The 16,323-nt window shown below is 38.2% G+C and overlaps 2 protein-coding genes across 2 annotated transcripts; both read right to left on the bottom strand.

The window, feature by feature from the left end:
- Window positions 1-221: 221 nt before the first annotated feature.
- Window positions 222-4,135, bottom strand: LOC112192985 (dnaJ protein P58IPK homolog). The gene is made up of 9 exons (XM_024332958.2): window positions 3,944-4,135; window positions 3,150-3,315; window positions 2,654-2,855; window positions 2,320-2,480; window positions 2,141-2,234; window positions 1,734-1,946; window positions 1,523-1,603; window positions 938-1,156; window positions 222-797 (listed from the first exon to the last, which is right to left on the bottom strand). The coding sequence occupies exons 1-9, from the start codon at window positions 4,068-4,070 to the stop codon at window positions 615-617; spliced, it is 1,446 nt and encodes a 481-aa protein (XP_024188726.1). The 5' UTR covers window positions 4,071-4,135; the 3' UTR covers window positions 222-614.
- A 4,466-nt stretch (window positions 4,136-8,601) lies between these two features.
- On the bottom strand, window positions 8,602-11,020 carry LOC112195261 (zinc finger protein JACKDAW). Its single transcript, XM_024335634.2, has 3 exons — window positions 10,498-11,020; window positions 9,929-10,328; window positions 8,602-9,803 (listed from the first exon to the last, which is right to left on the bottom strand). The coding sequence occupies exons 1-3, from the start codon at window positions 10,628-10,630 to the stop codon at window positions 8,948-8,950; spliced, it is 1,389 nt and encodes a 462-aa protein (XP_024191402.1). The 5' UTR covers window positions 10,631-11,020; the 3' UTR covers window positions 8,602-8,947.
- Between the last annotated feature and the right edge of the window lie 5,303 nt (window positions 11,021-16,323).

The following is a 16,323-nucleotide window of genomic DNA, read 5'->3' as shown; positions in this document are numbered from 1 at the left end:
CTAGAACTGACTTTCTCAGCTTCATCTCTATTTCACTAACAGTGCAGCGCGAAAGTTTCCAGAAACTTGACTCTCATTAAGGATTTTAATGATACGCTGATTCCCAGACCACAAAATGAAGTTCATTCTCAAAAAAAAAAAAAAAAAAAAAGACCACAAAATGAAGTAGTTCCGACTATCTCTAATAACCAAATCTAAATTCCCAAAATATAAAACATATCTGATGTGTTCTCCTAATTGTCTTCATCCAAAAAATAAAAAATAAAAACTAATTGTCTGATGAAATACACCTTGCACATGTATCTGTTTCTTGTATAAAAAATATTCAAAAAATTCCACTAATTCATTTGCCAATTAGAACCGGTCTGAACATTAGAACATAGAAGGGTACATTCAACATATACAGAAATGGACCCAAATCCATTTTGTTTGACAAGCTAATAGAAGTTCCAGACTCGAGTGTTGTAACTCCCGGTGGATAAAAATCCATGTATCACCACCTGTCAGTAGTTAGTCATATTGGCCCGGGGGCTTCCATAGAATGACACAATTTATAGCACTCTGCTAGCTCAAGCATCTGGACAGAAGGAACCCATTCTTGAGTGATAAGAAAATCAAAACTGGAAATCAAATCCACCACCACCACCGCCAGGAAAGCCACCTTCGAAAGTGAAAGTATATTGCTGTCCACCGCCGCCATGGAAAGGGTTAAAACCACCACCCCCACCACCCATCCCCATCTCTTCAATATCTTCACCTCTGTCATACTTGGTACGTTTTTCTTCATCACCAAGAACCTGCAGTTACACAAAGTCAAGTTATTGATTTCCAACTTGCAGCATACACTGCAGTTCATGGTTACCGTATACAATGCATACAAAATCTAGTGAGTTTCAAGTTCAATAGAAACAGAAGTTTAAAAGGAGCTTATGCAGACCTCGTATGCAGCAGCAATTTCTCGAAATTTCTCCTCTGCTTCTTCTCTATTTTCAACGTTTTTATCTGGATGCCACTGCAAAGCAAGTTTCTTGTAGGCACGCTTAATCTCAGATACACTCGAAGTCTTTGAAACTCCCAAAATCTTGTACCAGTCTTTGCGTTTACTCATCTTTAAGGCTTTCTCAGCTCTCATGTATGTTTCTCGAATATTCATATCCTGTATAATCAGCAAGATGTAGATTCTATAAATACATCGGCATTATATGCATGCTTCTGGTAGATGTTCATGCAAAAACACATGCTACTTTTGACTTTATTCTCATAGAGTATAGTGTGCATGGTGCACCTAAACTACAATTAGCATTTATAAGACAATGTTATTGATATTCCAATCCTCATAGCAAGATAAAAGCAAAAACTGAAGAAAAAATAAAAATAATAAACTTGGCTCCTAATCTAGAAAAAAATTTTAGTGGCACATGCATCAATATACTTGTTTGAGCATAAACTTAGCGCCTGCAATAACTGTGAGAGGGCCATATTGTAAAACAAATCATTATCATATTATAGAACAATGGATAACCTGAGGTGATTTTTGAGCTGCTGATTTTAGATCGTCCACGGCTCCCTCCCAATCCTCTGTCAGAAGTTTAGCTTCACCCCTCTGTAAGCATAAGAATTAGTAAACAACTGAGCTAGCTATGCATCATAAGATATTACACGAAAGGTAATTCTGTAGACAATACGATGATAAAAAAATCTATGAACGAAGGATAATACAAACACCAGCAAACCTGAACTAAGGCTTCAAGAAGCTCCCCATCAATATTAAGTGCTTCATTGCAACTACTTAGAGCATCCTTTCCCCTGCCAAGTTTGACCAAGAGTTTACACAAGCCAAGATGAAGATGTACATTATATGCAAGATGATTAGGGTCCATTGCTAGGGCTGCCTTAAAATCCTCAACTGCAACTCGCAGCCTGCCCTTCTTTTCATTATCTTCGGCCTGCATAAAGCAAAATTGTTTAAAGAAGATTTCACCACATGATGCTTAAGATGGTGAGGCTCAAATAGGTTCTAAAGAAGGTGAACTAATGAAATGAACTAGGCAGCATTTCCAAACTTCTCGCCATCCAAGAAGGGAGACAAATAAACTTGATACAATAAACTCGAGAAAGAAAAAAAATTGTCAGGACTCACACTTTTAGTCTTTTTGAGTAAGTTCTTCAATCCAAAGTACGCTTTCTTCAGTTCACCATGCTCTGGATCTAGGCGGAGACCCTTTTGGTAATGCCTACAGAAACCATAGATATTTATTCATAAAACCCTCATCTGATTACAAAGGCATTACCCAATAGTTAAGAAGGCACTAGTCAAACCTTTGAGCAACATCATGATCAGCTAAATAATAGTAAGCACGGCCACGTAGTAATAATGCATCCAGATTATCTTCATCTTCTTTGAGAATGAACCCAGCCTCCGCAATGACACTAGAATAGTCTTTAGATGCCAACAACAATTTCACCTTCAGGAGTTTGGCCTGCAACAAACAACGCGCTCAGAATTATAAGATCACTAGAACTTGAAATAATAAGATCCTCGACCCTAACTTCCTAGTGATACCAACAGGCGGTTGGGGCGTGAGGATAAATAAAGGAAACTGAAATCAAATAAATAATGTGGAGCTATATGGAAAAGAAATAGATTGATTACCTTTGAACATGCTGGAGAGAAAACAAGAACAACTTTTTCGACATATTCCAAAGATTTTGCAAAGTCGCTTGATTCAAAGAGAGTCAAAGCAGTATCCAGAGCACTCTTAGCCTGATTCAATTGAGAAAGCTCCTTCTCTGCAACTGAATCTCGGGGTTTCAACTCCAAAAACTTTTTGTAGCTCTTCTCTGATTCCTCATATCTACATCACCCAAAAAGCGCCTGAATCATATGATTTTCCAATCAGAAATTGGAAATAGATACCTGCTCACTACCATTCTTATTCCTAACCTTCCAATCAAAGATTGAAGCAAACATTTTCAGGCATCATGTATTCAATACACCTAAACTTAACACTAGTTCTTACTTTATCACAAATTTAAAATAGCAAATGAGACATATAAAACCAAGTTCTATGATAGCAAAATTAGTCCCTGAGAATACTAATAATTCAGACATATGAATCATAATAAAGAAGTAATAACTAAATAACTACCTGCATATCTGGCGAAGAACAGATGCACGATGATAATATGCTTCTGAAAGTGTTGGATCAGCCTCTATGGCAGCATTAAGATCATTAAGTGCCTCGCTATATCTCTTCACCTTTACACTCTGTGAAACCCTTTCAAACAACTCAGCCGCATTACCAGGTTTGCCATCTGCACACGCAAGGTTCATCCTTTATAAGCTATAAACAACACAAGACAGCATATTCAAACTAATTCAATCCAACTCTGCACAAGTTGGCATTTTTTTACATAAAACACACCATGGTCCTCCAGACTTCCATCTTCCTAGTTCTCTATTAACGCTGTAGATCATTTAGATATAGTCACATTCGGTTGGCTCTCCTCTATGACAATTTGATGCAAGTTTAACTTGATAGTCATAATCTTGTTGTAATTATAGTCTTTTTGTCCACCCATATAATTAAATTTTCATTACAAAACTAATCCTTTGACAATGGGAACAGCAAATTAAGAAGCAATCATACTTCCACGGTTCCAGAAAGGCAAAAAGGGCAATGCCTTTTGTACTGATTTGAATATGCTGCAATCAAATTAACCCCCCCAGAATGCAACATTAACTTCCAATTTAGTTTTCGCTAATCCCCAGATTACAGCAACCCTAAATCACAACCCACAAAAGCAAGAAACTTTCAACTCAAGCGAAACCAATGACACCACCCAACTAACAAAGAACACAACTTTAGCGCAAGGCATTAGATCAACGCATGAATTACATGAAACTGGGGCGGAAAGAGATCAAAGAGTCCAAGAAACAAACCTATAGCAGAAACGAGAGGTTGAAGAAGAAGAAGCTGGCAGAGAAACACGAAATGCAGAATGAACACTGTGTAAAGCAATCCTCTCCAAGCCAATAAGTCCATGGCGAATGAGGAACACCGAATCATCACCCTTCTCTAATTCTGAAACAGAGTTTGAGTAAATATTATATCATCAGAAATCAATACTGCGAAATTTTGAGAAACAAAATTGAGTTTAATACTAAAGGTGTTTTCGTTCCACGTTACTAGCACCTATCGCTGTTCTCCACGTGGAATTTGAACCTCGTCTAACCGAGAGTTTTGTTGGCACCAATAACGACCTGCCATGTCATAAATTGCCGCAATAAGGATTTCCTTCTTCTAATGAAGCACACAGAGAATCTGGCCCAGAACTTAGTATCCTCACCCTTATTCTATCTTCTATGAGGATAATAGGCCTTGTTTGATGTAGATAAATCTTACTAGGGCCTTTATTTGAGAAGTGATAGGGTTTCTAACTTTCTAGCTTCATGTGCCTATTGGGCCGGAGTTTCAACACATTGAAAAACAAAACATTCAAATCAAAATGTGTTGTTTATATATTCCTGCCTCTTCTAGAAAATTAGGAAAATCTACAAGCAAATCTACTATGCTTGTAGAGTTGTAGCTGAAGCTTTAGCACTCAAAGAATGGTTTTGTTTTTTTTGTTTTTTTTAATAAGAAGAATTATGTCACTTAGTTAATCAAGAATACATTAATCAAATTCAGGTTGATGGAGATTTTAAAGTTCTTAAATAGACAATCACATCTCGATATCTTGGAGAATCAAGTTTCTGGTTAAAGAATTAATTAATTGTCTTCCTTCTCTTTTAAGCATGTTGACTGGGAGGCTAATTTTCTAGTTAATGGATAATGCTCTTATTATGGCCGTTGGTTACACTAGAGACTTCACTTCTTGGGAGCATTCTTTACCTTTAAATGCAATGTTTGCCATTTGTCTAGATCAATTATATGATGAGAGAACTTATTGGCTTTCACATGTCAAACATGAGCAAAATGAATTATTTGGCATGCGATTGAACGATTCTCAGGCCCTCTCACCAAATTTTAAATTTATTTTCCATATTTTAGTGAGTCACATCAAAAAGAGTTCCTTCCAAAACTTAAGAACTACTTTTCACTCTTCAAAGTCCATATCTAGGACCCAATAGTAGACCTGTAAATGGACCGGATTTTGATCCGGACCCGCTCCAGATACGTAGCTATTAAACGGGTTTGGATCGAACATTTTGATCCGTTGATCCGTTAATGATCCGAATCCGTTAACCCGTTTAATAAATGGATCGGATTTGGATTTAGGTCGATCCGATCCGTTAATGATCCGACCCGTTTTAGTAATAAAAAAATATTATTTTTTATTAATATATTATTATTTTTAAAAAATATAAAATATAAAATATAAAATATAAAATATTAAATATTAAAGATTTCTAATATTACTTTTTTGCAGAAATCTAAGAGGCAGTCTTCGTAATTTTATTTTTGGTGATACTCTTCATGTAGATCATGTTATTTTAATATTTTATTAATATCTTATGAGATATTATGATATAAATTTAATATTACTATTTAAAATTTAAAAATATTTGAAATTATAAACGGATCGGATTAGCGGATCGGGTATCCGTTAATCCGACGGATACGGATTTGGATCGAGGTATCAATGATCCGCCGGGTTAACGGAGCGGGTTTGGATCGAATTTTTTTTTTAGTAAACGGATTTGGATTTAGGTCGATCCGATCCGAACCCGGTCCATTTACAGGCCTACCCAATAGATAAGTAGAGTATAAAAATTTATTGAACTAGCCAAAATTCACTTTTGAAATTGTCACCTGGGTCTTCACTCTTCAGAGTACGTTTCGTTTGCCAATGCAAACCTTACCCAAAACTTGGCTAGTTGGCATGGATACTCTCCCTAACGTTTTTACTGAACTCATGGCCTAATAGCGCTATTAGACCATGAGTTCAGTAAAAACGTTAAAGAGAGTACCCATAACGTTAGGGAGAGGGAGAGTATCCATGCCAACTAGCCAAGCTTAAACTAATTCAAAAGTAAACTAAGGCTAGACCCGATGCCTCAAAAAGCTTAAAGCTGGTCATTACAAGTACCAATAAAAAGGTCAAAACTCATTACACGATAAAGTTGCATTATCTTCGATATCGTTTCTTTTTGTGCATTTCGTAGACCCAGAAACCCCAGTGTCGTACTTGTGCTAGCTAAACCGCAGGGGCGCAGGACTATTGGCCATTGAAAAGTCACAAGCTCCTCAAAGGCTTCCAATCTCATGCATCTTCCCTACGAATAGCTAGCTTGGGTTATCAATAAACAATTAACTATGTGGAATCAAGTCAAAGCTCTTCGGTTGTTCGATTTCTTTTTCACAGTACTGAGTGCCCTGCAACGGTTTCATAGGGGGGCATCAGACTATATATATAACAGTGCCCTAGCTATAATAGAAAGGCTGGATAGCTAGATGTGGCCTTGTACCTGAAAATAAGGGTCTCCCAAAACAATATTAATGTCTAAGGAACAACATTTCTCGGTTTCGTTTTCCATGGCATGCAGCTTATTGGGGAAAACCAATTAACACTAAACGTACAGGTTCTAATTTGAACAAATGAACGGCTTTCACCTTCCATGTGTGTTTTCGAGGATCCATATTGGAACCCTGAAACATTCTAATCTCGTTTCCGAGGTTGTAATGTTATCTGCCCTTGTTTAATTATATATATCTGGAAGAAGAAGAAATAAAAAGGATCATATAACCAAGAGACAAAAAAAAAAAAAAAATGGTTTACGTACTGAAACTCTGAAAGTAGTTTAGAAAGTGAAAACCAAAGTCAAGCTTCCTTGTCAGGCCCGCTATAATTAGTCAAGAAAGTGGTATAGAAAGCTAAATTATTGTCTATTGCTACATTAAGTTTTCAGGTTCGTAGTAGGGCAACTGATAATAATATTGCTAGGCAGATGGTGGACAGTATTTGTCATGTACGTATCATCTCACTGGTACATCAATTACCACTAATGATAGAGCACTGATCAATTAGCTCTCCTATGGATAAGATTTGTGGATATAATATAATCTTGTTTTGCATTGAATGAGTAATTCTTCAATTTCCCGCATCATATTTTCTTAGTAATGTTACTCAATGATCGAATACTTGCATATAAATCCTCTGAGGATTTGTTTGGTATGTTTGTGTTAAGTGGTGTGATCGACAAAGTACTAAATGTGATCGATATCTCAAATTCTCAAGTGATATCGAATATTTTTAAGGTAAAATAAGGGTTTTAAATTGTAATTTGAATCAACCAATACTGAAAAAAGAAGAAGAAAAAAACTAGAATCAAATTCTCACATCATATAATTATATATTCACCGATGTCCATAAAGGTACGGTATTCATTTAGTCTAAAGAAATATATATATATATATATATATAATGTATGCGAGCTAATTCTATTATCGGGTTAAAAAGCTCATAAGTTATCTTTAATAATAGCATTTTCAAAATCATTGTAGTGGTTAAAGCTGCTTTAGCTGAGACTCCTAGTTTGAATAAATGTGTAGCTTTTTGTGATTAATTTAACATAGCTTCGGCCCTTGGTATTGTGACAGAGGAAAACGAGAAAGAGAATTCGAAATCTGCATACATAATTAATTGCGCTAAAACATTTTACCACTCTGAACTTTACACTTAAAATCAGTTGTGCTCCTAAACTTTTAATTTGATCGTTTGTGCTTTTGTACTCTCCAATTTGATCAATTATGGCCAATCCTTCACTAATCTATCAATTTATTCATATATTGTTGTCCACTATAATCATGCAAGAAACACAATATTTACATGATCAAGGCTAAAAATTGACTCTAAGTGGGCATGCATTGTCACTAATATATGAAGAAATTAAGCAATTAGTTTACTAATGATTATGATTGATCATATTAGGGAGTACAAGAGCATATGTGATTAAATTAAAAATTCGGAGGCACAGACGATTTTAGACATAAAGTTCAAAGAGGTAAAATTTTATTAGGTGACTATTCTGAATGAGACTTTGAGAACTACTCCCCTCCTTATTTCCAAATATTAAATTGCACACGAGAATTTCGAATATTAGCTGAGCTTAGTTTCTTCTTCTATTTCTTCCGTGATTTTACGTACTAAACCATCAAGTGTCAGTTGAGACGTCACACATCACACACAACACCTGTCCCCAACTTCCTTGGCCCAATTCTTTTCTCATGGGCATGCAGCTAGATTCTCCCTAAGCTAACATCACATGAGACACAGACTATGCTCTAGCTACACTCGATCACTACCCAAAAGACCAAGAAACGTCCAAACCCTAAACTAGTCTCAGCAAGCTAGGTTTCACTTCTTACGTCCCCTTGAATATTATCATTATCAAACCAAGGGCGGTGCATGCACATTAAGTGTATGCCTTTAAATCTTCCATTAACTGATTGAAACAGACAGATCTTTAATGGCCTCCTCTGGCCTTTCTTTATAACCACACCCGCCATCGTTGACGGGGCACAGCCGCGCGGATTAGTGTGACGGACGGTCAACTATTTCTGTCACGTAGTTTTCCGTGCCCATTTCAAAAGAAGAGAAAACAAGGAAAACAGAAATCATGCATAAAACAACAGCAGGCTAAACATACACAACATAAAACAACGTACACAGCAACCAAAACGGTCCAAATAATTTACACATCATCATGACTCGGAGTTCGCTCTTTGTTCTGTCACTTCAGACATGCACCGGAGGGCCCCCACCTGACCAGCCCAGCCCCTCTGCGGAGTATGTGACCACTTTTCTCAGGCTGCAGCGCTACCCTGCTCTCTTATTGATCGTTCAGTTTGCGGTCCCTTGCTAGCTGACCGATCAGGTTTGATTCAACTCGGTCCCAACTCATCGACCCCGGACTCAGTTTAGTTGATTTCTGATAAGGACTTCAGTGATTGCCAGTGAATGGACTCAGTCCCATAGCAGCTGAACTCATCGAACCAAACTTGGCTAGCTCATGTGGCAAGAACTGCCTATTATGAATTTGACGATCTCCCACGCCCAAAAAGTCTCTAGTTAGACTATTCTGATGATCAATCGCATTCGAATTTGCGCCACCGAATTTCATTACCTGTTCGAGACTATTCGATGAACAACTTAACGAGCTAACCAGATTCGATGAAGTAGTAGTGCTCGATTGAAAAAGTTGGTTAAGCTCATTTGACCTGCTGTTGAAGCTCATTGTGTTTGAGGAAGAAGGCGAGGTCATTACACCTACGCTGCTGCCCGAAAGCGGTTGGTTGCTGCTTCGAGTAGAGCCCAACTGGGCCGCTTTCTGCAGCAGCGCTGTGGCGGACATGGGCGCTGCTGGCGGCTTGCTTATAATGTTGGCTTTAATATTTCTGCGTTCTTGATCTTTTATTCCTATCGGTGATGATAAGGAGAGATTCGCAGAACTTGTTGAAGTAGAGGCACCGAAATTGGACATAGAATTTGAGCCAAATAGACTAGTGGCAGATCCCATGTGCACCATTTCATACAGATTATTAGGATTTGCAACTGCCATGTCCATCACATTGAGATTGTTTGGCTGCTGATTCAGCCAAAACGATAATCTGCTGGGCTTGTCGAAATCAGAGATTTGAGAAACATCTTGAACAGCTTGAGAATTAATCATGGTGTTGTTTACTGTAGGATCATTTCCGAAGTTGAGATTTGTAGCAGCTGCTGCAGCTGAAGTGAGCCTAGCACTCTCTTCAGTTAGGGCATCACAAAATGCTCTATGCGTGATGAAGCTATCTTTCCTGTTTAAATTTAATTTCCAAAAAAAAAAAAAACCACCATTTATTATCTAATCATATTCATATGGTTGCATTAAATTCAAATCCACAACAAGCATTTAATTCGTAGCTCGTATTAATTTAGGTACCTGGAAAATAGAGTTCCACAGTCGCACTTATACTCCCTAGTCCCGCAGGTCTTGGAGTGAGCTTTCCAATCCGATTGGACTGCGTATTTCTTCGAACACTTCTCGCACTTCCACTTCTTCTCGCCGTGTTTCCGGCTGAAATGCTTCTTGATTCCGGTAAGGTCCCCAAGAGCTCTCGAAGGATCGTGGTGGACGCAGGTCTTCTCGGGGCAAATGTAGACCTTCTTCTTGATCACATCCTTGTTCGTTCTTTGCCTAAGCTTCCATGGAAGATTGTGACCTCTTCGATGAAGCTGTAAGTTCTGGTCCCTTTGGAAACCCTTGTTGCATATCTCGCAGATGAATCTGTTCGTTGCCATAAGTGTGGTGGGAGATAAGGCAATAACCTCGGCATCTGGATCTGATTATTAACACACAAAAATTAAGTAACCGGAAATGTTCTCACGTCTAATATCTGATTCAATAATGATATCCTCTTTCCGGTAAACTAGTGTCGGTAAGAGCAGAAAACACACTCGTAAATCGCAAATTAAAGTTGAAGAAAGAAGCTAAAATTGTTTGCTTAATACCTGGCGTTCCTGGTAGATTCCGCTTCTTCTTGACCACAGGATTGGATTTCTGGCTAGGGTTTGCTGGGTTCAATTGATGATCGAACCCTTCCATGGCAGAAGGTATAAGTGAATAGCCATCACCGGACATCATTTGAATCTGAGCTCAAACCTGTTCCCTCGTAATCTAGCCACAGACAAAGACTAGTTTTGGATACACTAAGAGACCGTACAAACAAACAAACACAAGGGGTTTTATCGAACCAGACTAAATTTAGACAGTCCGATTGCGCCAAAAGACAGCAAAAAAACCCAAGTCAAGTGGTTTTTGAGCAGCAGTGATCGATCTAAACAAAAGAAACCTTCTCACTAAAAAATATACTAAAGCTTTCGGAAAGGAAGACGATCTGGTTAGTTTTGATTTCTAAGAGAGAAAACAAAAAACAAAAACCACGATGGCTAAAAGAGAATAATATTTTCTATCTTTTAGTTTTTCTTCTTTCCAACCTCTCTCTTTCTCTGCTTTCTTTTCTTCAGTAGTCGTAGTCTTACGCCTATAAGTCTCTCCCCTCTTTATCTAACTCACATCCCCAAAGCCGGTCAGCCATATATTTTTCTGGGCCACCACCATCGATCACAGTCTCTTACTCTCACACGTATACAAAAGTGGAAGTGTGCGAGCGATTGGCTGAGCTGGGTTTGAGAAAAGCAGAATGTGTAGGGCTGTGTGCATTTTGTTGGTTTCTTGTGAGCCCAAATTCCAATTATGTTTAGAAATAGTTAATTGAAAAGGTAAATTCGAACGATGAGATTATGTTTGTTATTATATGGTTGTTTGAACTACTAAAAAAAAATGACCTAAAAGTTGGTACTAATTTTGAAGCCAGAAAAGGGGGTGCCTGATCTCTCTTCATCGGAAAGTTACTGACCTTTATGGTTAGGTTATTATTTGGCATAATTAAAGTTGGACTGGAACCAAATAAGTTATGGTTAATTTCCCGAGGGGGCACAGTTGATAGGACCGTCCGTGATACCTGTGTGGGAATAGTACACACACTGATGTTATTGATCAGTCTTTTGGCAGCCATGGTAGGACTGCATCACTGCATGTGACGTTGATGAAACCATATATATAAGTAGGTAGTCCTATAAACACTGCCATGCTGCGATAATTACTGAGCATGCGACATGGAAATAGATATGGGGAGGATTTATAACTGGTAGCTAGAACTTCTAATATTTACAAGTTTTGGCTTTCCTTGAAATTTTGTGATTATAGCACTTCTTCTAGAACCGGATATCCCTAATACCTCTAAGGATTTGAACAAATGTACCGGAGCATTACGAATTATGAACAAATGAAGAACTAATTAGCTATGGTCACTAAATATATAAGATATTTATCCTAGTCCTAACTGATCCGCTCATTGTTTGGACTACCTTTATGTAATATTTGATTGTATTATGTTTCAACCGAACGTAAACAACTTGTCATATCTCTAAGAGACCTAATACAAGGTTTGACCCCATATCGAAATGAGCTGGTTTCCTCAATCTAATATTGCTGGTTCTCCTTATAGCACTAGTCGATGGGGACCATTGGCTTAGGCTCACAACTATGTCATTAATTGAGTGAACCACATTCTACTTACTAGTTGAGCTTAGCAGTTCATGCTTGGAAGAACAGCGAAAAATGCAACTCGACCGAGTCTTAACGGAGCTCATGCCTTCAAGACTGCAACTAAGCTTCTCCTGAACAAGGTTCACTAGTCCTGCATAACATTCCTCGATCTATGAAAAATGCAATTGCAGCCGGCTCCATTAATGGAAATAACTAACAACATATACGTTGCGAAATCAATTACACATACCCTTGCTACCTTAAGAATTGGACGGTCAGCCAGTACCGGACCAATGTTTTTGATGACATACGTGCTTGGTTTTGTAAGTGATAGGCGTAATGTGAATAGTTATGCACATCCATGATACTACTAGACAACACGGACCAACTTCAGCTTGAGAGCTTGGCTCAATGACAAATTTAGGCTGAAACGCTCTGATCAGACTTAAGATATCCATTTTATAAATAAAAACTTACACTACCGACTTGACTAAATGGTTGTGGGCATTAATTATCATCGTTTTCCTTGATCAAATTTTCTTTTCCTTCTCATTTCCTATTACTATGAATTAATATCATTCTTACATGCAGGGTATAGTTTATTTTCTAGCTAGGATGTCAAGTTTTCTTTTAGCTAGATACTGCTACATGTAGTATAGTGTTGCTATATTACTCTAGGTTTTGAACTCGTCAGATTTTTTATGTACTCATATATAGAGATCCAGAGTTGGAGATCTAATTAATGAGGCCCTAAATTAATTAGGGAGTTAACTTTACGACTAAGTCATTTGTTAGGTATAATCTTTCTTTAATTTATTGTCCCCGGTCCGAATCTGATCTTGTTAGAGTTAAAAAATATATATGATTTCAACTAATGATGTTTTAAGTTCAAGACTGCAAGTAAACTAACGTGATTAAGGAATAACAGAAAGTGATGGTGGTTAGTGATCTAAGTAATTAACTAGCACAAGACTTAATGGCCGGAGATCGATGATCAAGCTGTCGAAAGAACATGCCATGATTGGCATCCATGATTGAAATTTTTATCTATGGTTTTGCAAAAAGAAGAAAAATTTATTGCAAAAGTACGCACGTTCGCGCAGATTTGAAGAGATCAGATATTCAGATTACTTCCAGATTTACAGATCGGAGTTAATTACTTCACCAAAAATGCAGCTATTCACGAACTGTGATAATAAGAAACTGACGTCCTTGTGGCAAATGGGTCATTCTGATGATGTCCTTTTCTGAGCTGACTTTGATCATACCCTACCACGAACCCACAGACCACAGTTAGTTTCATATTGATCTTAGACAATAATACACTGAAGCTAGGGATTAAATCATAGATATTAAATCATATTCTAAGAAATATAGAATATATTGTATACACAACTGCTTTTGGCTCCATGCATTCGGAGCTTCCTTTTCGACATTTGATGCTCGGTCTCTCCCTATCTCATCCCCCATCCCCATCGGGTATCCAATGTTAGCTTCTCTCAGTTTAAAATATTGCATGCACACGTATATAAAGAATAAAAATACACAAAACCCCATGTTGGGATTGAAATTGTACAGACCAGAAAACCCTAATCTCCAGAGGGAGAAATTATTAGGGTTTTTTTTCTTTTCTTTCTTCTTGGACTTGAGGTAGAGGAAGAGAATGAGGTTATCTATAACATATATATGTCTGACCAAGTAATGACATCCCTTCCGATCTGTCTATGATCTATTACATAGATTACTCATGTACCTTGATCAACGCCCATTCTACTTTCTATACAATTCCATCCACATATATTATGGTTTAGATTAATGAAAACACGTTATAGGGTTTAGCATTACAATACATTAATGTGACATATATGATTTGAATAAAGAAAGATTAACTATGACTAATTAATCTACATACATAGATGTCATCGATGGATGTAATGTGTTGCTGTTCGCCAAAAGATAAAATATTTATTTGTCTTGGACAAAGGGCATTAAAAATTTGATCCCATGATGGACTTTAACCTATGCCCTAACTACGTATTAAATTTATAGTCTGCTTGTCACTGAACTAACTAAAGTCTTCAGGAGCATGTATGTTTAATAAACTAACTTAATTGTGTCCTTTTAGGCAACTTTTAGGAAAGGGTAAATTTGTATCAAGTTTTGTTTATAGTCTAGGCCGTGGGGTGAGTAGAAAAGTGGGTGATAGTAAAACCACATCTCTCTTATGCTGAAAATATAAACCCCTAGCTTCATTTGAAACCAAAACGAAAAATGTACAATGGTCATCGAAAACAACTCTTCTTTGGGAGTAGCTAAAACCACATGGGGCTGTTTGTCAGAATTTTCAACGTGAATAATCCGAAACATTTCTAAATTCTACAAATTGTCGACTTTTTACTATGCTAGGGTTTCTTTGCCCTAGTCGTCCGAACTAATCAAGTTTGTGAAGAGATGGCGGAGGAGACGGTGGCTCCTCCTTCACCTTTTGAGGAGGCTTTTGTGAGCCTTGTTGGAGGAGAAGATGCAATTCACGATTCGTTTTTCTACCTTTGTGGCCGGTTGTTGTCTAAGAAAGCGATGGTGATCCTGTCGTTTTCGGCGGCGATCTCCAACATGTGGGGGCTAAGGGAGAGAGTTTTGATCCGACAGGAGGAGGAGGAGGACATCTTCGTCTTCCAATTCAACAATAGGGCTGTGAAGGATTGGATTCTCCTAGGTGGTCCATGGTTTTACAACAATTCCATGTTGCTGTTGGCATACTATGACGGCGTTTCTAATCTCAAGGATGCTCCGCTGCACCTTCTTGAGGTATGGGTGGCAGTGAAGGGTTTTTGCATCGCTATGCGCAATGAAAAGGCTTTAACTCTGATCAGACAGGTGTTGGGGACCTTCGTTCGGGTTGATCAAGGAGCGGTGCAATGAAATGACCCAGTTTAGAGGGTCCGTGGGATTCAAGATGTCTGTCGGAGGATCCAAGCAAGACGGATGTTTGAGTTTTCACCGGCAATCTTGATGATGTTTAGCTTCAGTATGAGAAATGTCATGGTCTCTGTGCGGCTTGTGGTTTCTTTAGGCATGGAGGTGGTGGTTGTGACAGGAGATTGGAGATGGAGACGCTGCTTTTGGTAATGTCGGGCCACGATGGTTCTGGTCATGCTGAGTTGCGTTCGGGCCTGAGTTCGCGGACTTCTGTGACGGCGGTCGGAGGGATGGAGACGCCCATGAGGCATCGAAAGGGCTAGCGGAGCTAGAAGTGGCTAAAGCGGCTATGATGGCGGACCTGGGATCTGCAGCTACTGCAAGTACAGCACGAGCTCTTCTGAAAATCTCGGCAGGAAACCGTAATTTTGAATTAGGGTTGACCACTAGTTGGCTGGGTTGACTGGGCCATAGATGCATATGGTTGGGCTGGGCCTCAATTCTGATGGGGCCAACATGGAGGGCTTTGCTGTTGGGCCTTGTTTATGTTGAAAGAACATTCAAAGCTAGCTTTGGTGTGAAGATGAAGCAGTTCAAGCCTAGTTTAGCGATTATACCTTGGGAGTTTTAGTTGGGTGATTTGGTGGAGGTCCTAGTTTCTTTATGGTCAGTTCCAAAGAAAAGGGGTCGTCCCCACGGACGTACTTTGGCAAAGAAAATTGTAGGTACTAATGCAGGTTCAGATATAAGCTCCAACTCGAAAGGGAAGGAACTGTTTATTGTTTAGTTATTCTAGCTGGGGTGTTCAACCTGTGTGAGTGTGATTAAGTTTCTATTAGTCTTCAATGACGTTTCTAGTTTTCTTGCTTATACCACAATTGCGTGATTGGCAAGTGAGGGCTAGTTGAATGATTTCTTTCCGTAGAAGGTGAAGCTTTGTCATTTTTGGATAGGCTTGCTTAAATGTGAGCTTCCCAATGTTTTTAATTAGTTTGCTTTAGCTTGGATATGTTCTACCGGATTTTCTTGCCGGAATTCTTGTGTAAGCTTTGTAACCTATGACCATTTGGCTGTTGGTTATTGAATAAGTGAATAACAATCAACTTCTATTAAAAAAAAATAGGGGGGGGGGGCTGTTTGTCAGAACATCAACAAATTATTAACTATTTGTTTATCCTATCTCAATTCCTTATAAAATCCTAATTAATATGCTTCATAAATCAGGTTTCAGTCTTGTTGTGGATCGATCATGGTGTGTAGAGTCTAAACCATACATAGCTATCTTAATTTTTCTCAATAGTGTAGTT

This window comes from Rosa chinensis, chromosome 3 (assembly GCF_002994745.2).
Source record: "Rosa chinensis cultivar Old Blush chromosome 3, RchiOBHm-V2, whole genome shotgun sequence".
NCBI classification, from domain to species: Eukaryota; Viridiplantae; Streptophyta; class Magnoliopsida; order Rosales; family Rosaceae; genus Rosa; species Rosa chinensis.
This window is presented reverse-complemented; position numbering and strand designations above follow the sequence as displayed.